The 24,207-nt window shown below is 42.3% G+C and overlaps 1 protein-coding gene across 1 annotated transcript in view; it reads left to right on the forward strand.

Annotated features, from left to right (window-relative positions):
* Positions 1-24,207, forward strand: part of DOCK2 (dedicator of cytokinesis 2) — a 426,319-nt gene that overhangs the window by 152,679 nt on the left and 249,433 nt on the right. The window contains exon 26 of the mRNA XM_082378747.1: positions 76-224. Within this exon, the coding sequence (XP_082234873.1) occupies positions 76-224 (149 nt within the window). The remainder of the gene's footprint in view (positions 1-75; positions 225-24,207) is intronic.

Here is a 24,207-nt window from a genome sequence, read left to right on the forward strand (position 1 = left end):
TGCAATGTTATCTAAAAAATGAAAGAAGCTAACAAACGAGGAAGCTCAGACGCCTCTGAACTGCCTTCATTCCAGAATGCCGGGACATTTTGCTTCCTGTCATCACCAAGGAACTGAAGGAGCTGCTGGAGCAGAAGGATGAGACGCAGCACCAGGTCCAGGAGAAGAAGTACTGTGTCGAATTACTCAACAGCATTTTGGAGGTCCTCAGCTGTCAGGATGCGGTGAGTCTTCGTGATGATGTAGACGTCCTGGACTCAGACTAGGGCTGAGTTAAGTTCTGAAATATTGATGCTGATGAATAGCAGTCGAAGTCTAAAGATAAAAGTCAGTGGCTTTCTCAATGGGCCTGCTTTTCCAGTGACTAATTCCCTGGCTGTGAAAGACAGCTTGGGGACTAGAGTTAAGCGTGTAGCATTTTGTCACCATAATTCTTGTTGGGCAGGCTTTCTCAGGGTGTAGGTATGGACATATTGCAGACTTTTTAGATTGCCTGTCCATTTACTAAAGCCCTGGTTTCCAGGGATGAGGGTAGGAGAGTTTTTCTATGTCTACATAGCCAAGAAAACCCCACTTACCTGCTTTCTTGGCTGATTTTCCTTGGTTTTGTTTCTCCAGTTATCTCCTGCAGTGGTGAAACGGTTAAGACTCTTTCTGGATGAGCAGATTGCTCATGCCTAGACCCTTGAGATAGGTTGAGGCATTAGATGTTGATAGAGAGATGGCTGTGGCAGTGAAGCCAATGTATATTGGTCGACATCATTCAGAGATTAGGTAGGAATGAGACTAAAAGGAAAGTCTCAGTGGGAGTAAGTAGAGGGCTTCCAAAGGGCAGAGTCTGCAGAAGATAATGAGGGAGATGGAGTGGTGATAATGGTAAAGACTGAGAGGCAGTGATTAAACACAGGACTAGAATTCTTGAGACTTGGAAGACAGAGATAAACATTTTTGATTTGACTCAGGTTCCTTTTGCAGCCTTACCTTGTCCTTGCATAATGTCCAGGAATATCTGTCCTTATGTGGGCTGGTTTCAGAGGACTGGGTAGACCCAAACAACCAATAAATCTTTTCTAAGTATTTGTGTGACCATTCTCTCCATCCCCTCTCTTCCCTAGAAAATCCTCAGAGAAGGGCTTTCTGGATGAACGGTGTCTATGATTGACTGTATTAGAAAACTCTGCAAAACAATATTTTTTCTCCTGCTCATATCCAATAGTCAACCATTATTATCAATTTCCCTGTATGTCTCTCTCCTCCTGTCTTGTCCTTTCCACTCTTACCATCCTAATTAAGGTTTTCTTATCTCATTTCTAGGTAAATGAGATACATAGCTAGCTTCATTTGTTCATTCATTCATTCATTTGTACATATGATGTACCAAGTATGTGCCAGGCATTGGGTATACAAAGGCATGTCTTTTTTCTTAAGAAAATACTTATAAACATATAAATAAGCAATTGCAATATAATATAATGACTAAAATCTAGATGCATACCAGGAGTACTGGAACTACAAAGACTGTGTGTGTGTGTGTGTGTGTGTGTGTGTGTGTGTGTGTGTGTAAGCATTTTTGTCAAGGAAACCTTTACAAAAGAAGTGAAGCTTCAGCTGGGTGTTCAATAGTGAATAGTTAATGATCACAACTGCTACTTAATTTGCTGTTTTCTAGGCATTGTGCTGAATGCAATCCAAGCCTTCTTTCTACTCACCCTGGTCACTGCTAAGGATTATCATTACCATTTTATAGATGAAAACCTGAAATTCACAGACTTAAAAGTTCAAAGCCAAACAGCAAATAAATTGTAGGGTGAAAATCGAAACCCAGGTTGGTCCAACTCCAAAGTCTGCATAATCATAGGCATTGGGGATACAAAAGCATGGTCTCTTCCCTCTCATTTTTTCCTATCCTCATCCTTTTTTGGGGGAGAGGGAGTATAACGCCCCAAAGCTTGGATATCTGAAATTCACTCTGTGAGAATGTCATGATGATGTTGTTATTTTCATAAGCATGCTCACTAGCCAGCTATTGAACTGGTTCCAGTCTTTGTTATTCTATCTTTAAAAAAAATTTAAGGGAATGTTTGATCTTACTGTCACAGTGTAAAAACATGATGGTTGGCCTATTATTTCTCCAGAAACTTCCCAAAGAATGTTGCCTCTTCTTGTTGAAAAGAATTTACAATTTTTCTTACGTTTTAGTAGTGCTCACGTCCCTTTTCATGGGTAAAAAAATCCTAGATGCTTGGGACGACACTAGTGGACCCCGGTTTGAGGAACAGACTTATAATGTGTTCTGCCAATTTCCTGATTTGGGTAGAGGGATGGCCCCAGTACACAGTTCATTTGTGAAGCAGCGATGCTAGGCTCTGCCTGTCCCATGGGAGTGGCCCCCTAGAATTCTGTGCTGGGTGGTTGTCCTCATTTTGCACATTGGGTGACACCAGACACTGGTGAGAAGAGGCTGCTCTCTCACACACCCTGAATACTTGGGACTTCAAAGCCAAGAAGTAAGTGGGAGGCTCTGAGCTCCCCTTGGTGGTTTGTGGCAGCTGGACTTGAGGCGTGTGGGTGGTGTGGTGTCACTCCTCACTGCCTCTGAGCGCACTGCTTTTATAGTGACTTCTGGACGTGGGGACTAGCCCGCCTCTTTCCCAGGATGAGCAACTGTCTTTGCTGATGAGTTGTTAAATACTGTTATTACCGTTGGGTTTGGTATAATGTTGGTACAGTGTGTGAGCTTCACATCTAACTTCTCCAGCTCATGAAGATAGATGGAAATCTCTCCTCTTCTCAAAAGCTTTTTCTTTCGTGAAGAAGATTCACTCAGTAACCACTGTTACTTTGAGTTAAGCCAAAAGTCAGAAGTTGCAAAGTATCTAATCTAAAATCTCTCTTATTCCAGTATATGGCAGCTCTCAACTCTGGCTACACATTACATCACCCGAGGAGCCTTTTCAAAAGTAGCTGTTGAGAAGTTCCAGTCCTAGTTGTTGTGATTTAGTTGCCTGGGGTTGGCCAGGGCATCGCAATAACATATTCACCAGGTGATGATAATAGGCAGCCAGGGTGGAGGACCACAGTTCTAGTGCAAAAGGTCTTAAACATGATAGTACATCCCAGTGACCTGGAGGAGCTGTGAAAACAGGTTTCCGATCATTAGGTTTGGAGGATGGGGCCTGATCATTTATTTATTTATTTATATTTTAAAAAATATTTATTTATTTATTTAGGCTACACCGGGTCTTATCTGCGGCACGTGGGACCTTCGTTGCAGCATGTTTAGTTGCAGCATGTGGTCCTCTTAGTTGTGGCATGAGGACTCTTAGTTGCGGCATGCGTGTGGGACCTAGTTCCCCGACTAGAGATCTAACCCGGGCCCCCTGTATTGGGAGTGCAGAGTCTTACCCAGGGGACCACCAGGGAAGTCCCCTGATCATTTATTTTTCTAACAAGTTCCCAGATGATATGGATACTGCTGGTCCAGGGATACACTTTAAGAACCACTACTCTAATGTGACCTAATTTTTTTTTTATCTTCAGTATTCACTGGAAATGGAAGAACAGTTGGGCTCATCCTCAGTTCTTTACCTTCTTAATTGAAGAGCCCTTTCCAGTCTATAAAACTTTGCATCTTCCAATATGGCATTTAATAAACCATAAAACGGCAAAGTCTTCAAACACATTCATTTGTACTCATCAATTCATTTTTATGCAGCAGTGGGGACATTGCCTGCGCAAAGATCTGACTTTGAAAATCCAAACCATCAGGTGTGCTGTTGGTTTCTTCAGGCACCAACTCTTCAAAATTGGAAATTTCGGAGAAAAAAAGACTCCCATGGTAAATGTTCTGGATTTTTCTTCTGGTTGTTTGGATCCTCTCCGTTGATAACAACGTAGCCATCTATTTTTTTACTGACCTTTTTCTTGGCACCATGGGATAGCCCATCTCTCCAGCCCAAGAATGGACTATACCTACCTGAACCATTGCCCAGGGGCAGAACCACGTGCAGAAATTTAGCAATTACAATGCAGTATGCCAGCCTTCCTTCTGGGGGGCGTTGTGTGTTTGGGGGTTGGGAAAGAATGCTTGTCTTCAATAGATTGTCGTTGTTTGGGTAATTACAGCCCAGCACAGCAGGCCTGGCACGTGGAGGCTATGTTCTCCTGTTCTTACCGTATTCACTGTAACCCTGCGCGGCATATGACTCAGGGAGGGATGTCCACCTAAGCCTGGATGTTGATATTTTTTTAATGATAGTGTTAAAGGCCCTCACTCAGCTTGCTTGCGTTGCACTTAACATAGGAAAGGGACAGGCTCAGGTGAAGGATGAAAGGCCTTCTGCCTGTATTAACTCCTTTTCTCCCCCTCACCGAGCAAGTTTAATTGTCAAATTAGGTTACTTTGAAAGGTGGTTTCACACTGGCTTTGTTCTGTGCCTTGCTGGCTACCAAGTAACTCATAAAATTTAATTTTGCTCCAGACTCGGAGGGAGTTGGCTTTCCCCCCTCTTTGAAGCAGGCTTTTTGTTTTTATATTTCATTCCTCTGACACAGACGGGGAGGTCGTCATGTTGAACCCTGCCTAGCGATCACAGAATGGGTAAAGATGGCTCCTGGCTCTGAAGGGAAGTTGGTGTTGGTTGTATCTGCATCATGAAGGCAGAAAATGCACAGAATCAGCTTTAAAAAAAAAAAACCCTTTGAGCCCATTGACTAAACCTGAGGGGTTTTACCTAGGCCCTCTGTTAGTCATGATTAGTTTGGGGTTTCTGGTATTTTTATTCATCAGCTTAGACACTGGTAGAGAGGGCTTTTGCTCATGCTTTTTCTCTTGCTTGAAATGTCCTTTCCAGTTCCTGTTCTCTTTATGCAAGTAAAATCCTAAACTCCTTTTAGGTTCAGCTCAGGTAATGGTTCCTTTCTGAAATCTCACTTGCGTGTCCTCTCCACACACACCCCTCCTGCCCCCGCCAACCTCAAGGCAGGTTTAAGGGCTTCCTTCTCTGTGTTCATAACTATGTGTTCAGACTGATATCACAGCACTAATTGCTTTGTGTTACACTTTCCTGTGTGTGTCCCGTGCCAGGCTTTGCGCACAGAAGCTCAGAGAGCAAGCCTCCCTCCCCCAACTTCACAGAGCTTACACTTTCAGCCTTCCCTCTTGCCAATTCCACTTTTACTCTCCATCTCCTGCTCCGTTAAAATTCTTTCAATCCCTCAGGGGCCACACTCTCTCTCTTCTGGGCTGCTGTGTGTGCTGTTTGCACTGTCGGAATGCATCACCTCCTCTCTTTGCCTAGCTAAATCCTACCTAATATTCAGAAGTCAGATGAAATGTCACTCTCCCCAGGAAGCTTTCTCTAACCCTCCTCCTCCACACCCCTCTCTTGTGGCCCATAGAGCTTATGCCTGCTCTATCATAGCACCTGGGTTATCACCCTCTGTGGACCCATCTGCCTGTGTAATTGCGAGTGCCCTACCCTAGCCTGCCCTGCCCTGCAGCTCTCCCCTTCCCCTTGCCCATCCCGCACAATGCCTATCTGTTGAAGGAACGGATAAGTGAATGAATATGACTCGTCCCAATCAATGGCAGAGACTGATTTCTCCCTTGGGGCTTCCACTCTGAGTGCTAGGAGGGTATGCTCCTAACTCTTTTCGTCTTCCTTGGGTGTCAGGTGCAGGGGTTGAATTAATCACATTCAGTTTATGACACTTTATCCTCACTGGTCTGTGCAAGGCCCTCTCTTGTTTCATATGTTTGTGTGTGTGTGTGTGTGTGTGTGTGTGTGTGTGTGTGTGTGTTTCTTACCTTTATCCCTGTCTCCTGCTTCCATTCCCCTGTTTCCCTTACCTGCTATGGGCGATTTGCCTACTGTGTTGAATACACATGTGTGAGTTTGGGTGCATGTATTTTAAAACACACATACACTCACCCTCATGTCTCTTCCTTACAGAGGAGTAGACATTGACTGCAAAAGGCCATTAGCATCTTCAGTTCTGTTAGGGTCCCCATGGGTGGGGAAGGGACTGAGGCGTGCACAGAGAGTAGTCTGCTTAGAGGGTGTTCTCGGTCTAGCGCCACCCCTGACCTACCGTGTGTGATAGAAGCAGACCCTGCCAGTCTGTGCTTGGGTGTCTACCTCTGAAATCCTAGGCTCTCTGAGAATCCCAGGCAGCCTGCATGATGCAGGCTTGAAGAGAGACTGATGCTGCCCCTTTGCATTATCATTTAGTTTCCAGAATCAATACCACACTGCAAAAACAGCAGGGTTTTCTTCTAACCTATCTGCTCCCTCGTATATCACATAAAAGGTAGGGAGACAAGGCTTGCTGAAATTCTTTCGTCTGTGGTGCATTCCAAACAGAGGACAGCCAGTTAAGTCCTAAACTTAAAGTTGAAATAGATGAGAATCCTGTACCTTCTGCTGTGTCCAGGGCCATTTCTTTTACCCGTTGCTCTTCCCCTGCAACCATGGTGTTAGGCGTGCCCTTCCTAGGCCAATGGAATGACATTCCGATGTCATGGACAGTGACATACAGGACACTTTCTCTCCTGGCACCTTTTAGCCTGCAGAGTGCTTTCTCATACATCACAGTTGTTTGTTTCCGGCCACCACATAGCAAGATTAGCTTTATTAGCCCCATTTTACTGGTGAGGAAGCCAAGCCTCAGAGAGAGACTTGGTGACATTCCTAACTAAGGTCAGAGAATTAGTAAAAGGCAGAGCCTGGAGGGAATCACCTCATCTCACTCTGAAGTCAGCCTTTCACACACCGCAGTGCCTTCCATTACTTCATTTATACTCTGCCATGTAAGAGCACTTTACCAGCATTATTTCCCTGGTGGAGGTAAGAGCACAAGCTTTGGAGTTAGGCTACATTCATGTATCCATCCCACAGATACGTAGACAGCACCATGTGTACTACCCTACATGCTAGAGCTATAGGGGTGAGCAGAGCTGGGGTGCGTCCTAGCTCTGCTTCTTATTAGCTGGAGAACCTTGGGAAGTCATGTAATCTCTTGGTAAACAGGTGGTTGTTCTTCCTCTGGGTGTGTCAGGATTACAGTAAACAAGAACATCTGTGAAAGCATGCAGCCTTGTACTTGGCATGTAATCCGTACCCGATACATGTGGTTTTGCCTCTTCCTTCACTATTCCCCTTCCCTCCTATGCTCCTTCCACTGTTCCAGGCTGCTTCTGAAACATCCCTGTAATTATTTTAAGAACAGTTAAGGGCCAAGTGGTCTCCTGGGAGAATGGCAAACAGGTTCTGAGCCTGGGGAGGACTTGGTACCCCATTAGCCCTGGCGGCAGCCAGAGGCTTTGGAGCCCTCACAAGGCGTCATGGGAGGCTTGCCAAGAAGCAGCAGATACTGCTGCTGGAGCAATGCCATCGCCTGCAGGGCATCTGGACCTCATAAGGTTTCCTGGAGGGACTGGAGAAAAGTCATCCTGCTGTTTCAGGGGCTGCTTTGGGTTATTCCGGTAGGCGGGGTTCAGGGTAACCGCTGTATAATGGGGTGGTGTGCCGGGGCTGGCTCATCCCCGCTCATGAGGACCAAGTTTTAAATTTTTAGAAGTTTTGTGAGTTATTTGTTAGATAACAGCCATTATTAAAATTTTATATAGATATCTATGACTAATAAACTGTATTGAAATCAAGGGTAATAAATACATACTCAAAAGTATCACTTCCTAATTATCTTACCATATTTTATTCTTATCTGTGTGCTTGAGGTTATTTACATTGTTGTGTCTGTATGGTAGAAATACATACAGCTATTTAATATTATAGATATTAATATTTAATGCTCTGCTGCAGCCCGTTTCTTCCCAGTTGTGTTCAGTGATGTCACACTGGTAGCTTGAAATCAACCATGAAGGAAGTACTCTTACCAGAAAATTGACAAACACTTAATATCCAGACTTGTATTTTTTCCCTTCCTGGAGAGACAGTTGATAAACACTTACCAGCACACCACTGTCTGGGACTCAAAGGAATTGCCCCAAATGAGAAAAACCCACAGGCACAGGGGAGCTGCCTGTGCACTTCCGTTCTCCCCAGCGACCCTGGATCTGCTGCTTCTAAAGGTTCTCATGAGACTGGACAGTGAGAAGATGCTACAGGGATGTAGCAATTTAAAGACAAACTAAACCCCCAACCTAGAGCAGAGATAAAGAAATTTGTTTCATTTCCCATGACAATTCTTATTGATTGGCAAAGGCTTCTTTCCTAGTAGCGTGGAGAATTTTGAAGACTCATGTGGGCCAGTGAGAACGAGAGCCCAGATTCCTGCATAAGTGAAGGTTGGGGGTGAAGACTCCGGTGCCGTGGATGTGCTGTGCCTAAACTAGATGCCTGATCCATACAGCTGTGGGAAAGGCACATTTGACAGGGAGATTATTATCTTTCACCTCAGTAGCTTTGGGCCTTTGGGCCTTACATAGGGTTTAAAGATAATAAAAAGCTCATTTTCGATTAGGCAAACACCTCAGTTATCATTGTTACAGAAGAACCACCAATGGATACTGAACGTGATGGGCAAAAGTATGATGAGAAACAGGATATTTGCATAGTCTCAAAGTATCCTCCCAAAGTATCCACTTATCAATGACACGAGGAAAGATAGTAACTTTACAGTGGAGAAACCTGACAGACACCACCTTAACCAAGTGATGAAAAAGGGAGCATCACCAGGAAGGGCACAAATCAGCATCATGTGCCTCCTGAGAAAGTTACTGAGAAGTACACGACACTATTCTTTTGGGGAATCCTGCCAAAAATGCACAACCTCAGTCTAGTAATGAGAAGACATTCAACAATCCCCAACGGAGGGATATTCTACAAAATAACAGATGAGTACTCTTCAAAACTTGAGGTCATGAAAGACGGGGAAATACCGAGGCACTGTCACAGATTGGTGGGGACTTAGGAAACATGGCAACTAAATTCAAAGTGGGATTCTGAATTAGGTCATGAACCAGAAAACGGATGTTAGAAGGAAAATTGGCAAAATTAGAATAAGGTCTGTCATTTAGTTAATAGTATTGTACCGATACAAATGTCCTGCTTTGATAGCTGTGCTCTGATTATGCTAACATTAGGATGTTAACACTAAGGGAAGCTGGATGAAGGATGCATAGGAATTTTCTGTACTGTTTCTGCAACTTTTCTGTAGGTCTAACTTTTTTTTTTTTAATTAAGCTTATTTTTGTAGTATTTCAGGAAGGATTGCTCACTTCCAAAGAATGCATTTTGAGGGCGAGCAGTTCCCCGAAGTACACCTGTTCCAGTGTGAAAGGCTGCTGATAGATAAGGAGTTTTCTCTGCTTTTTCAGTGAAAACAACAAAACCCACAGACAAATGACTGGCCTTAGTAGAGGATTCCACTCTGTTAACTGCCTCAGTCTGTCTGGAGGTGATTGGAACCTCCTCCTAAATGAGCAATTGTGTAATTACTTGACTGAGCCGACATCAGCGTGCACTAACCCAGGGCTAGGCTCTGGGGTCTGGGAACATGGAGTATTGCAGCCTTTCCTGGTCTCGAGGACCTCGCAGGCTACAGCATTCACTTGGGCTATTTGACAACCCTGTTCATGCGGGTCATTCCTAGGCCAGCGTTTGGGACATGAATGTCACCTGATCTTTGTTTGGCAGGCTTGGTAAGTGGGTGGTTTGGCATAACTTACCGGATGGTCTTTGGGTCATTTATTCTCAGGGGAGTCACCTGGACAATTAGAAGACAGTTTTTTTTGATGGTTGACGAGAACTCCTCCCAATGAAATTAATAATCCAACACCTTCTGCTCCATCAGCACCAGCTAGAAATACTTCTGAAGGTGTTCTTCAGTATTCCTCTCTTTGCCATGACCAAAGTTTAAAAGAGTTTGCCTGCAGCCAAATCCACTACGTCCTCTATGCACTCCCTCCCGACTGCTTCCCAGGGCCAGGACGAGGGTCAGGCAAGTGAGGCAGTTGCCTGGGGGTGGGGGCAAAGTATAAGTGGGCACTAGAAATTCAGTAATCAAGGAAAAGAATATTTCAGTGCAATATTTTTAAAAATCAGTACTTTAAGATGTTGTTCGTCATGCATTTTTTGCATTAACTTATATTTTTTTTAAAATGTAGCGTTAAATTTTATTTGTCTTGATTAATGAGCTTTTTGACACTCCTGAAATTTTGCCTCCTGGGCAAGTACCTTGATCACCTTACCCTCTCACCTCAGTCCTGGCTCTGTATGGAGGCTTCAGTCAACACCAGCAGCCTGCGATGGCAAAGCTAGACTCTGACCCATGAATGGGCAAGCTGGCAGCTTGCAAGAGTGGAGAGGGTACCTTTCCATTCACCCCTGTCCACAAGACTATGGAGGATGCTGTGAAGATCAGTGTCTGTAGGGAACCCTTGCATAGAAACACGAATTGAAAGGAACAGTCATTTACACTAAACCTTCACCGGACCAGCCACTTGTTTTCCAAAAAAAAACATTTCTTGCATAATGTTTGAATCAAATCTTCTGTTCACAGTTGGGAGGCATGCGTTAAAAGCCCGCTCAGCAGCAGAAAAATATAGCTATATTTGGTCCAGGTTACAGTTACTGAGGGAACTATAACTTTGATTTGCTCAACTGGTATAAATGTAAATCCTTAAGTAAAATGTGTTAAGTGAGGAGAGAAGTGCTCCGTTTTTGAAGATGCTTTTGATCCACAGCTCTGTCTATAGAGCCCCAGCTGTCACAGGCAATCTGGGGGCAGCAACCATGACTGCACTAGGGAAGTTTCCAGAAAACCACCCAAGAGTTCTAGAATGGACATTTTTGTCAGGGCGATTTTAGGTAATATTAGTCTTAGAGATAAACACAGTTGATTTAGCAGCCAAGATTAGAAAAGACAATGTTTAATTCCAGCACAATTTCTCCAAGCAACATAGCATGCTGAAGTTGTCTTTCACTCTTTATTTATTATCTTTTCCTTTACCTGGAATACAAACTCAACTTAGCTTTTCTCTGCAATCACATTTCCTACTGCTTGCAGTGGCATTCTGGGTTCTGGGGAGACCCCTCTCCCTCTCCCACTAAGCCCGCCTGCTCCTTGCTCTCTCTTGGTCATTTACCTGTTTCCTCCATCTGAGAAGCATTTTTTTTCTTCCTTCTTCTTGTCCTGAGGGCCTCCAGTTGGTGGTTCACAGGCTGAATCTAGCCCACAGATGTGTTTTGATTGGATTGCCAAATTATTTACTAAAGACCACAGTCCCACTACTTCCTATTGTTTCCTAAGTGTCTGTCCCCATGCATTTGTTTCTGTCTCAGCCTTGTAAGTATCTCAGCTGTGACTCCTGAAAGCCAAACCTTGCCCTTCCTGATAGGCCCAACCCAATTCCCCTCGCATTAAGAAATCATCCCCGATTCTTTTTGCCCTACCTTAGTCACTTTCCCTCCTGCATGCTGACAACTTCCGGCTTATCATAGAATTTACCACTTAATTGTGTGCGGTGTTATGTTTGTTATTGTCATATTGGACTGTCAATATGGACTTCAGTATGTTGAAGCAGGCCTAGCACTTTTTTTGTTATTTCTCTTTTCAATGAAGGTGATGTCTTTCCACCTCACTAAACATTAACTGAGCCCCTACTGTTTGTCAGGCACCGTTCTAGGCATGGGGGCGGGGAGGCAAAGGTGATTAAGACAAAATGCTCCCTCATTTACAACTACCTCTGAGACCTCTTTCCCAGTACTCCTAGCTCCAGTCCGTGGCCTCAATGGTCTGTTCATTTTGGGGGACACACTTGCCCTGTACCTTTCTCCATGGTTAACACTCCTCCTACTGCCACCATGAACTCTGAATATCCAGATCAGAGCTATTTTGAAGCCTGGGTTAATTCTCCTTATCTCTGACCCCCCAGCCCATTTCGAAGACACGTATTTACCCCAGTCTTTTAGAATTTTGACATTCACTACCATTTACTGGAAGTGCTCTTATGTGGGTGTCCCATAGCTGGTTTACAGACTCTCCATGGATAGGGCTGATTCGGTCTTATATTTTTTTCTATATTTCTACATTGCCTGGGCATAGTGCCCAATTCCGAGAAGATACTCAATAATTAATCTTTGTGGTTTGATTGATCCTCCTATCTTCAGTTAGTCTACTTTCTAGAAATACATGCTGGCACTAATTTTATTTTTTATACTCAGAAGAACCTAATGAGAAAGGTAAATCTGCTGCTGTTGCATTAAAACCTCAAATAAAAAGCAGGTACTAACTTTGAGTATTGTTGTGCTCCCAAAGTTGTTACATATCAGTTTAGAATTCAGCATGCATTTTCCCACAGCAATAATGCAGACGAATAATGGTGGTCAAATTTCCAGGCCAGCTTGTTTGAGCATGTTTAACCTATAGTGTAACTGAACTCTGGACAGAGGGTAGAGGCTCATATTTACTTGTCCATATTACATGAATAGTTTACAGAGATGGTAGGTACTTCACCTTACCTGACTCTCATCACATTTTGCTCGCCTTTGAAGTGTCTTTTAAGCCTGATGGATGAGAGATTGCATCTGTATTGTTCACTGCCATATCCTAACATAGCACCTGGTACAGATTGTGCAGTCAGAAATACCTGTTGGTTTTCACTGAGTTAAATTCTAGTTGAAAGATTATGAACTTTGGAGACACATAGACCGTGGATTCAAATCCCAGCTTCACCACTAGCTAGCTGTGTGATCTTGGGGAAGTTGTATGTCCTCCCTGAGCCTCAGCTTCATATTTTGTTAGCCATGGCTACCATGTTGATAGTCAATATGTGTTTCTTCTCTCTTTCCCTCTTGCCCTGAATTAATCCCTCAAAAAGTATTTGATTAATTCATTAATGATGTCTGCTTTCCGTGCTGCATTGATTGAGGTGGTGGTGACAGGGAGGTGATATTTGATATCAGAACCTGCAACAGTTTTTGAGACCATGTGAGTTCTATTTCCAGCTCTAGTTCTGACAGTCTGTGTGATCTGAGGCAGGTCACTCAAGTATATCTGTGAAAGAGTGATGATGGATTTCACTTATTTTCAAGCTTTTCTACCTAAGTATCTCTAATTTCAGGTGAATGAATATAAACTCTCAGTGTTCTGGGGATCTTGCCCAAAGGTTGAATTTATTTGAATTCAATCTCGTGTCTTATCTTAATTACTCATGCATACTTTATTTTCTAATTCATGATAGATTAATGTTTTAAAAGTATTACTGTTATTTGTGAGTCACCCATAAATGAATGTTTACTATAAGCCAGATGCTTTGTCAAGGACCTTATATACAGAAATCAACTCTTACCATAATCTTGTAAGCCATTATCCTGCCCCTGTTACTGATGAGCAAACAGCAAATTAGCAGCAGAGTCAGAATTCAATCTGTCTAGATCTAAACGTTTCCCCTACACCTCCTCAAGGGGTAAGTAAAAACAGACTTCCCTTGGCCATTAAGTATATTAATAAAGATGCTATGCCATGTTAACTGGAAAAAGCAGAACACAAATTGTCTGCAAGCTGCAGAGAGATTTCTCAGGCATGAGAGCTTGAAGGCATCATAGAAGAAGTTAGATATGTTTCAGGGCTGGATTATGGGTATATTATGTCACTTTTGTTCCTGGTAATATTTGTTCAATAAATAATGACTTTAAATAACTACTCTGTGTAATTTAGAAGTATACTGAATGGATAAAGGGATAGTTGATTTTGTTAGCCATTATAATTTTTCCTGTACATTTTTGTGAGGGATCAGAAATGTAAAAATGCAGGCAAAGCTGGTATTTTTTATGTCCCCCTCTGGCTTGACAAGCATCACTGTAGCTGTGACTAGGTAATAAGGCAGCTGTGCCTCAAAGAACCTTATGGAGAGGCACTAGAAACCTCATAAGCAGAGTTTGAAAGCAACCTCTGTGGAAAGGGGAGTATTTTTTTTTTCCTGTGAGTAGAGTCAGTCTTTAGGGAGCAGAAGAGATGTTTTTATATCTGGGGGCAAGGAATGACACGATTCAGGGAAGGTTGGCGAGGAGTAGTTATAATCTTCCAAACTTCCAAACGACCCCGAGAAGACTAAATATTTATCTGCTTGAAACCTATTCTGAAAGACAAGCTACAGCACCACATCCTCTTGGTTACAGGGTAAAAAGTGAAAGAAGAAGAGGAGATGGTGCCTTCATATAAGAAAAAGAAGGAAAGAAATTGTAAGCATCTTTGTTCTTTGAGAATAGATAACACATCTGATATTTTGCGTCAAACTCTGAATTGATAAGATGTAAATTTAGGCAACATCATTCATCCATCCATTCATCCTTCCATCCATCTGTCCAACCATCCTTCTGTTTACTGACACATTCATTTTATATATTTATTCATGTACTTTGAGCTTACTCTGTGTCAAGCAGATACTGCACTTTGGTCATTCAAAATTGAAATATGTGGTCCCTTAGTTTTGGGAAGTATGAATAAGGTCTTGTGGGCACCCAAAAAGAACAACGACTAATTCTGCCTGGGGTGAAGTGGGAGTTTAGAGTGATTGAGTGAGAAAAGGCTTCCCAAAGGTGATGATTGAGCTGGGTTTTTTGACTGCTGAGTCACCTGATTGGCAGGTGCCCAGGGGTAGAAGGGCATCTCAGACACAGGTAAAAACCTGCTCTTAAAGGCATTCAGGTTCCTCTCTGTGGGAAGAATGAGCTGACCAAGGGTGACTGGGTTAGGACCTGGGAGAAGCAAAACTACACCAGACACAAAAGACAACCCCTTGAAGGAGCTGACTGCAGTCCAAGGCTAAGGTGAGGTGAACTCTGCCTCGTGATGACATTGTGATTATGGGAAGATTAAAATCACCCCAGAACTAGGAGCATTGGGAGTGGAAGACTACTTTTAGATGCTACACACTTATCAGAAAGAAACTCAGTGTACTTCTAGGACTAAACACTTGCATTTTGTTCAAGATGAATTGGTTATACTAATGAATTATGCTAGACCCTCACTCGCTGAGAATAAAAAGGGACTGAATACTCAGAAGAAGGACTTCCCTGCTTGCTGCTGGTCAGGGAAGGATCAGAGCCAGGGATTAAAGTGGAGGGCACTGAGTATATTATGGAGACCAGGAAATAGATGGCCTTCTTCTTTTCCAGAAGGCCACCAGAAACCGTAGATCAAATTGGAAATTTTGGAGTAAATCAGAAGAATAAACTAGTTCTTCCTCTTTCAAATTTATTGTAGATATATAGTGATCAGAGAGAGATAGTGAGGGAGGAGGAAGCACACAACCTAAACTTTCTGAAAAGAGTTGACTGGGGATGAAAGTAAATATTAGCTATGTGATAGAACTTTAAAAATATTTGAAATCACCATTACAATTTGGGAACAGTGAAGAAAATCATGCATGCTTTATGAACATTAAAACAGACACACGCACATGCTCTGGGGGTCAGTGAGGGGAGAGAGAAAGCGAGAGAGGGAGGGGGAGAGAGATTGAACTCCACCTTCTCCAGATGAGGAAAATGCCTTTGTTCTAGGAGGAAGGATTTTATCAGCACCATGGAGAGCGGCACAAGTTTTGTATGGCTCGTTCCTTTTAGAGATGAGTTTCCAGGGAGAGTTTTAATTCTATCCAATCTTAACTGAAAACACAACATTGATGTCTGTGTAACTGCACATGTAGATCAGAGGATGCACATTCATTCCTCAGATTTATTGCTCTTTTCCGGCTAATTCTCTTGCATTTAAGATTGGCCTACTTCCTCCATCCCCTCCAGGCAAAGCAACAGAGGTTCAAGGGTAGGATTTTAAAGTCTCCTGTTGGTGGTAATTTTTCTAACATTTCTGGCCTAATTGATCTTTAAGACTTGTCAGTGAGCGCGGGCTCTGAATTCTGGCTGAGACACAGGATCCTGGGATGTTTCATGAGCCCTGTTTCTGAACTCAGTTTTGGGCCTGCCTGATTTGGGAGGGATTTGTGGGGGGAGAGAGTCCATTAAATAAAGAGGACAGTAGAGTTTTGATTTGGGGAGACCCTGCTGAGGAAACTAGATCAGTCACCGCCAGATGAGCTGTCTGGTATCTATATTCTTTGTCTGGAGGATTAGGGACATTTTCACTGTGGGAAGGAGGTTAGAAGATTGTGTATGTATTTTGATTCCACTCTCAGCTTGTCTAAGAACCCCTTAGTCATTTGTGTAGGGTCAAGCTGTGTGGCCCATACAGTTGAGGAAGTCCACGCCCAGAAGCTTCTAGATTCGACATGCTGATTTCATCCCCTTACCTAAGAATCTCTCCTTACTCTCTACAACAATTATCTGACATCTCGTATTCGCTTTTCTAATTAATTAATTAAATGAAATCTACATCCCCTTAATAAAAATGTGGTGATTACTTCTTGTGTGTCAGATATTTGTGCCAGGTGTTGAACCTAAAATAATGACACAGACCTAATCTCTGTCCTCAAGGATCTCACAGGTGATTCACAATACATTTGTTCAACCATGAAGGGGGGTCAGGTAGGAGTGGATATGTTATGACTTTTACTTCAGAGGAGCTTGTAGTCTAGTATTCTAATGCTCTCATTCGGGGCCTCATTTTAACAGGAGAGAATTAGCCTTCAGTCAAAGAATGACATTTTATTCATGGAACCTCAAATATCAACAAATAGTTGGAGGTATATTTGGGGTGGGGGAGAATCATTCTGGTCCGAATAGGTACCTTCTCTGCCTGTGGCTAAAGCCATCCCAGGATGGTGGGTGAAGGCTGGTGACAAAGCAGAGGCATAAAGCAGAAGGAAACAAGAGAAATGCCAGACTGCCAGTGGAAGGGGAGAGAGAGAGGAGAGCAGGAATGGAGGGAGGAGGCTCTCTGCGTAATCAGGACATGGAGGGATGGAACCATATTTGCATGACTTTCTGGATAAATAGGAGCAAAGATCTTCACCACCAGGGTTTTTTCCACCACTCCTTACCATATTCTGATGGAGGCGTAAAATACATTGTCTCCTGAACAAGCAAAATGTATTAAACATTAGATAATTTATTTACTCATTAAAAAAAGGGTAATATATAAGCGCCTTCTGAATTTTCTAAACCAGCAGAGTTCAACAGCGTTCCTATCTGGAGTTTATCTTATTCTCATTCAAACAAGGAATTTTGACATTGCCCTAAGCCAATGTAATAACACTGAAAACGAGTTACTGTACAATTTCTGTTAATTTTTTAAAAATATTATAAATAGTTCACAGACCCCATTTCTACAGTGGAGACCTTAAAGGTGCCCATTTCTGGTGGGCCATTTGCAAATTTATCTTCCTTGTTACATTTAGCTATTACAAACAATACAAAATTGCTGTAAATAGCCATGTATACAACACAGGAGCCTTGCAACCAAGAGGACATGGATTCAAATCCAGTTCTATCACCTACAGTTCAGTGACTTTGGACAAGTCTCATAAACCTCTGAATTTTCTCATCTGTAACATGTGGAGAACCAGTGTAGTAGATTGGTAAGATTATTCTGTGAATTAGCTGAGATATTCGTGTAAAGAACTTATAATAGTATCTGGCATATATTAAGTGCTCGGTATATACTGAACAGTAATAATAATTAGATTAGAATGGATCTTATTTTACATCTTAAAATAGGGTAATACTTATTCCCAGGGTTTTGGTCAAGATGCGGTGAGATCATAAATACAAAGCACATAGCCCATTGCCTGGCACGTAGTATGAATTCAACAGATGTTAGTTGTGTTCTTTATCCATTTCTCCTTACACAATCCCCGTAGATTCCTCCTGTTTTGAAGAACAAAGCCCAAAAGTGGAGCATCTCCAAGGTACATCTTCACAAATGGCTCCAACCGGCCTCCATTCATCAGCATTAAGATGTTGGACTCATAGACCTTGGGAGGTTCATTTTTTCCACTCTAGGCTGTAGGTTGGAGATTTCAGTGTATTTTAATAAAAGCCCCACAGAGCAACTTGCAGGATCTGAATAAAAGCAACATTTCTCTCTAGGCACAATGGGATTTTTCTGTGGGAGGTGATGGTTTTGTCATTTTTTTTTTTTTTTCTTTTTCTGGTTGCTTTAAGTAGATTTTTTTTTCACCTGCCAGGAAATGGAAGTTAAAAGCATCTGATAACTGGAATAAAATATTTCATAGTTGCGCCTTCTACAAAAGTGTTAACCCACGTGACTTTGTAGTTCTTCTCTGTCCGCTCGGTAACGTTGACAACAGCCCTCCAGCATGTGAGCGCTGAGACTGCATGGCCACGCTAGCACAGGCTGGGAGCTCTCGGGGAGGGGAAGCACCCTCGCCTCTGAACACGGAGCTGCCTGCAGCACACCGCAGTCCCTCACAGGTATCCTCTCAGTCCTCTGTAATATGATTCCTTAGGTGTGTAGACTGACTTTCATTTCGTTCCAATTGGGCAGTAGTTCTGTTTTCTTTGTTACTATACATGATTGCTGTGAAAATGTCCAACAAACCATAGCAAGTAAATTATCCCTTTAACCTCACACCTCTCCCTCTTCTCCCTGTGTAATGATTTCCTATTCATTTTTCCAGACCTTTAGGACATAGAAAATATTTTTCAAAAACGTAAATGGGCTTCTATCACATGTGGTGCTCTGTAGTCTCCTTTTACTGATATATTAAGGATATCTTTCCAGATCAAGGAATATCTATGCTCTCCTACTCCACTGTGTGGATAAGCCATCATTTATATAAGAGGATCCCTGATTTGGGGACATTTATCTTGCTTGCTACATTTGGATATTATAAGCAATACAATATGCTATAAACAGCTGTGCACACAAATGTTTGTGTTATTATTTACTTTGGACAAATTTGCTGAATGATTTATCATCTACAGAGTGCTGCCGCATCCATTCATTTCTGTGATCCTAAAAGATGGAGGCAGTGGCAGTTACAAGCCTGGACTCTGGAGTCAGACAGGCCTGGGCTGGAGCTTGGATCAGCATTTACATGGTGTGTGACCACAGCCAGAGTCTATTTCCTCATCTGTAAATCTGGGATAATAGAAGTATTTCCTGCATTTCATAGGGAGGGGCTTGCAGAATTCCTTAAGGTAATATATGCACAACATGTAGTAAAAGCTCAAAAAATATTAGCGATCAGTGTTAGAAATACCTGCAGAGAATCATGAGATTCTCAAGATAATTCTGATACTGTGGGTGCGATTATGCCTATGTACAGATGAGGAAACTGAGGCTCAGAGTTGTAAGTTGACTAACACAAGAAAGGAGCATAATTAGTGGTAGCTCCATAACCTCTGTGCGAGGAGAGACTCTGTATTTTCGTAACCCTGAGAATCATTGCCAGAGAGGTTTTGGAGGGCCTGAAGCATCTCCCACCTCCCAGCACCACCGCACTTCATATCAGGGAAGGAGCGTGGAATTAGACAGAGCTGAGCTTGGGTTCAGGCTTGGCCCCCGGTGAGTGGATAATTCCTGGGCAAGTGACTAAGCTTCTCTTACCCTCGTATTTCACATCTGGGGCTTCACTGGATTTTTTTAAAAAAACTAAATGAGATCATAGATGTCAAGTCTACATGCACAGCTCCTAGCTTATAGGATGACCTCAAGATTGTCAGGTAACAGCAGCGTAAGAATGAGAACCCATGTCTTCTTTTCCTTTATTATCTCCCTCTACCACCAACTCAAACTCTCCCCTTCTAGAGAAAGCTAACCCATGGTGCAGACACTCATGACCACATGAAGGCATTGCCCAAGTCCTACCTGGGAAGGGGGGGGGGGGCGGGGTCCAGTGGGTAGGAGAGGCAGAGATGATGGGGTGCAGCAAAGCCCCCCCGCCCGACTTCACTGACCCCGACTCCCACTTCTCTTGAGTCAGCAGCTGCCTCTGTCGCTTGCTTCACACAATGAGCTGTTGTGCAGTGAAGTCAAGTCTTTCAGGATGGAAACCAGTTCACACGGGAGGAAATAAACTAGCATGAAACCCAGAACTCATGAGAAAACCACATCACCTCCAGGAGCTAAAAAAAGAGAGAGGGCGACTCTGCTTTAGGTGATGGCTGGTACTCTCTTTTGGAATTTAGGATATTTTCTTTCTAGGTGAGTGTTTGTGGTGCCTTCAAGATCAGAAAGAGGTTGAAAAGACTTCTTATATAGGAACACAGAGCAGAGAAAAATAGTAGTGGCCATAGATGTTATGGTCAGAATATGCATTATTTCTCTTTTGTTAAACGAACAGAGAAGGTCTTTGGATTTAACTCTGTAGCTGTGACCTGGTATTCTTCATCTTAATACTGAAAAGAGGAGCTGGGATTGTCCTTGGCGTGAACACAAGGCCCAAGACTGCATGCTGGAGCAGAGGGAACAGTCGGCTGGACCTTGCTCAGTAGAACTGATTTTTCATTCTAGCTCTGATGACACGACTTGTCACTGGTCACATGACCTTATACTATCGCACCCCCCCTCCAAAAAAAAAATGGAAGCTTTTCTTTCTGTAAAATTAGGAGCTGCATTAGAACTCTTTTCAAAGCCTCAGACATTTGTATTGCACAGTCTCATTTTTTGTTATTTAACCATTATCCCATGTACTTTTAATATTTCTAATTAAATCAGCTCACTTATAAACACTTAAACATGAAATTTTAGCGTAGAAATCCCTGAAAAGATGGTAGATGAAACATAGTTATATATTTTGCTCCCTGTTAAAAACCTACTGAAAAATATTAAAGGGAGTTATTTTTTAAAAGGAAGGTAGATATCAAGTGGAAAAGTAATAAATGACGCAGCAGACCCAAGAAGGGTGATTCATAAGCCAGCAGCAGGGAAAGCTGAAAACTCTTCCAATCGAAAGCAAAGATTCCCCCAAAGTTTCAGGAAATGGTAGTACCGGGTGCCGCCGGCGGTGAGATGGAGGAGAGGAGTTCAAACAAGTAGGACCAGTTGCGAGTCTGTGTAAGAAGCAGCCTGACTCCGTGCAGCTGGGTCACTGGAGGTTTATTCTATAAGGAGGATAAGACAGCGGGCATCTGGAGTAGCATACACCGGGCAAAATCGAAGGCAGCGATGCCATACTCACAACAAGCTTTTAATCAGAGTATGCGTCGTGGAAGCTGAAGGCTCCAGCACTTTCCTCCCACTCAGCTCCTGGAATGCTGGCAGCCAGGTCTTAACCCTTCAGACAAGAGAAATCAGAGAATTCTCGTCTGTGTAATCCGACCAGCCCAGACCGATCCAGAAGAAAAACCTGTATATACTGATGCTTGAACCTCTCCTACTAACTGTCCCAACCAGATCACCCTGCAGTGAAGCTCCCAGACCACAAGCTCTACTCATATGCCCAGAGTTGGCAAACAGCCTTCGAGTCACCTGCATTGAAATGTGACCTACCACCACCGGTTACAGAGAACTAAGGAAGAACTCTTAACAAGAAAGAGTGCAAAACAGGCAAACAGAAGACAAGTAACGTGGAGGAAAACAGTGACTCCATAAGGCAAAGCAAACTTAAAGATAGGCAGAGAGAATTTTGAAAAATAGGAGAAGAGGCAATCATGAATTAGGGAAAAGATAGTTTAAAAACAATCATCCAAAGAACTAAAAGGAATATCTGATTTTTTTTCCCCAAAATTGCTTTTTTTCATTTTGGGAAGTGAAAAGTTGTACAAGAAATGGGAATTGGTCATAGTTCACAAAACATTTTAAACACCAACTATTGATCAAACCAAAATTACAGTATAGCTGTATGGGAAGAAGGAGAAATGGGAAGGATGCCAGGACCTAATGGGACAGAGGGGGGAACAACAGTGAAATCCTTGTCTTATATGGTGGAGAGTTTACAGATAATACCAGAAAGAGGAAAGCATTTGCTTAAAAAAGAAGTAATGCAGGTGGTGTTACTGGCAACATGGTCACAAATACCAAAATAACAACTACATCAGCTAAAAGAAGTAAAGAAGTTCCCCTGGAGAGGAAAAGGTGAGGCCCTGCTGTTTTGTTGTTTTGTTTTTTTAATGAACCTTGGAGAATGTTTTTAAACTACACACATTTGTAACTTTGATAAAAATAAAGAAATTTATATCACTGCCATTAAGTAGTCAGCATCACTTGTATAACGTAGAGCCCTCAAATGGTTAAAAATACCATCTTATACAATTAGATAGTGAGCATGTATCAGAGTTTTATTTGATAAACTAGGGAACAAGCTGAACAATGAAAGAGCTGATTCAAAAGTTATTTAGAGTTCTTGATTTTTTTGTGGGAGAGAAGAGATGCTTATAGAAAATTGTCCTTACATGTAAGACAAAATTCTACAGATCAGTAGAAACTTTAGAGAACCAGCAAAAAACAAAACAAAAAAAATCACATTTGGTCATTTTTCTACAAGTTAACCTCCATCTTTATATAGCTATGATATTTCTGGTTTCTAATCAATTGTAGATGGTTAATCAAATACAGATACATTTCCTGAGAGGGTAAGAGGACCTTTCTCCTCTCCCCCAGTATGGGCGTATCAGAAATGCTCTATTTAAAAACCATGAGGATTATTTTCCAAAATATATAAACAGCTCATGTAGCTCAATATTAAAAAAACAAACAACCCGATCAAAAAATGAGCAGAAGACCAAAATAGACATTTCTCCAAAGAGGACATACAGATGGCCAAGAAGCACATGAAAAGCTGCTCAACATCACTGACTATTAGAGAAATGCAAATCAAAACTGCAGCGAGGTATCACCTCACACCAGTTAGAATGGGCATCATCAGAAAATCTACAAACAACAAATGCTGGAGAGGGTGTGGAGAAAAGGGAACCCTCTTGCGCTGTTGGTGGGAATGTAAATTGATACAGCCACTAGGGAGAACAGTATGGAGGTTCCTTAAAAAACTAAAAATAGAATTACCATATGACCCAGCAATCCCACTACTGGGCATATATCCTGAGAAAATCATAATTCAAAGAGACACATGCACCCCAATGTTCATTGCAGCTCTATTTACAATAGCCAGGTCATGGAAGCAACCTAAATGCCCATCGACAGACGAATGGATAAAGAAGGTGTGGTACATAGGTACAATGCAACATTACTTAGCCATAAAAAGGAACGAAATTGGGTCATTTGTAGAGACGTGGATGAATCTAGAGACTGTCATATAGAGTGAAGTAAGTCAGAAAGAGAAAAACAAATATCGCATATTAACGCATATATGTGGAACCGAGAAAAATGGTACAGATGAACCGGTTTGCAGGGCAGAAATTAAGACACAGATGTAGAGAACAAACATATGGACGCCAAGTGGGGAAAGTGACGGGGGCGGTGGTGGTGTGATGAATTGGGAGATTGGGATTGACATATATACACTGATGTGTATAAAATGGATGACTAATAAGAACCTGCTGTATAAAAAAATAAATAAAATTCAAAAGTTCAAAAATATAAAATAAAATAGTAGGCTCAAAAAAATAATAAAATAAAAACCATGCATCCTCGTTTTGCTTTATTTCCAAGTTTTGAATCTTTTTCCTAAACACTTGCCATAAATATAACTTTAAAAATAAACACAATAAAAATGAAACAATTTTATTAAGTTCTAACTAGATGCTGTTGCGTACTGTCTGCTGTAACCTGAGGACTTTCCTCTTTGTTAAAAAAGGAGTCTTGGGCTTCGCTGGTGGCGCAGTGGTTGAGAATCTGCCTGCCAATGCAGGGGACACGGGTTCGAGCCCTGGTCTGGGAAGATCCCACATGCCGCAGAGCAACTGGGCCCGTGAGCCACAGTTGCTGAGCCTGCGCGTCTGGAGCCTGTGCTCCGCAACAAGAGAGGCCGCGATAATGAGAGGCCTGCGCACCGTGATGAAGAGTGGCCCCCACTTGCCGCAACTGGAGAAAGCCCTCGCACAGAAACGAAGACCCAACACGGCCATAAATAAATAAATTAAAAAAAAAAAAAAAAAGGAGTCTTGCATGAACTAAAGGGGTATTAAAAACATATTAGCGCCAAAGAGAGATTTTTTTCTACTTGGTGTTATTAAAAGGGTTAAAGAAAAAACTGAAAGAAGGGGGTGCCTTTCACATAATTTGATTCAAAGTTAGGAAATGCTGTGTCTGTGTATTATTACTTTAAATCGTCTCATATATGGTATGCTATGTTACAATTCTGGAAATACTGTTGGAAAACAGTAGTTTTGAATCTCATCCTACAAAGTCCTTGGGCTGGCT

Source organism: Balaenoptera borealis, assembly GCF_965194805.1.
Source record: "Balaenoptera borealis genome assembly, chromosome: 2".
NCBI lineage: Eukaryota > Metazoa > Chordata > Mammalia > Artiodactyla > Balaenopteridae > Balaenoptera > Balaenoptera borealis.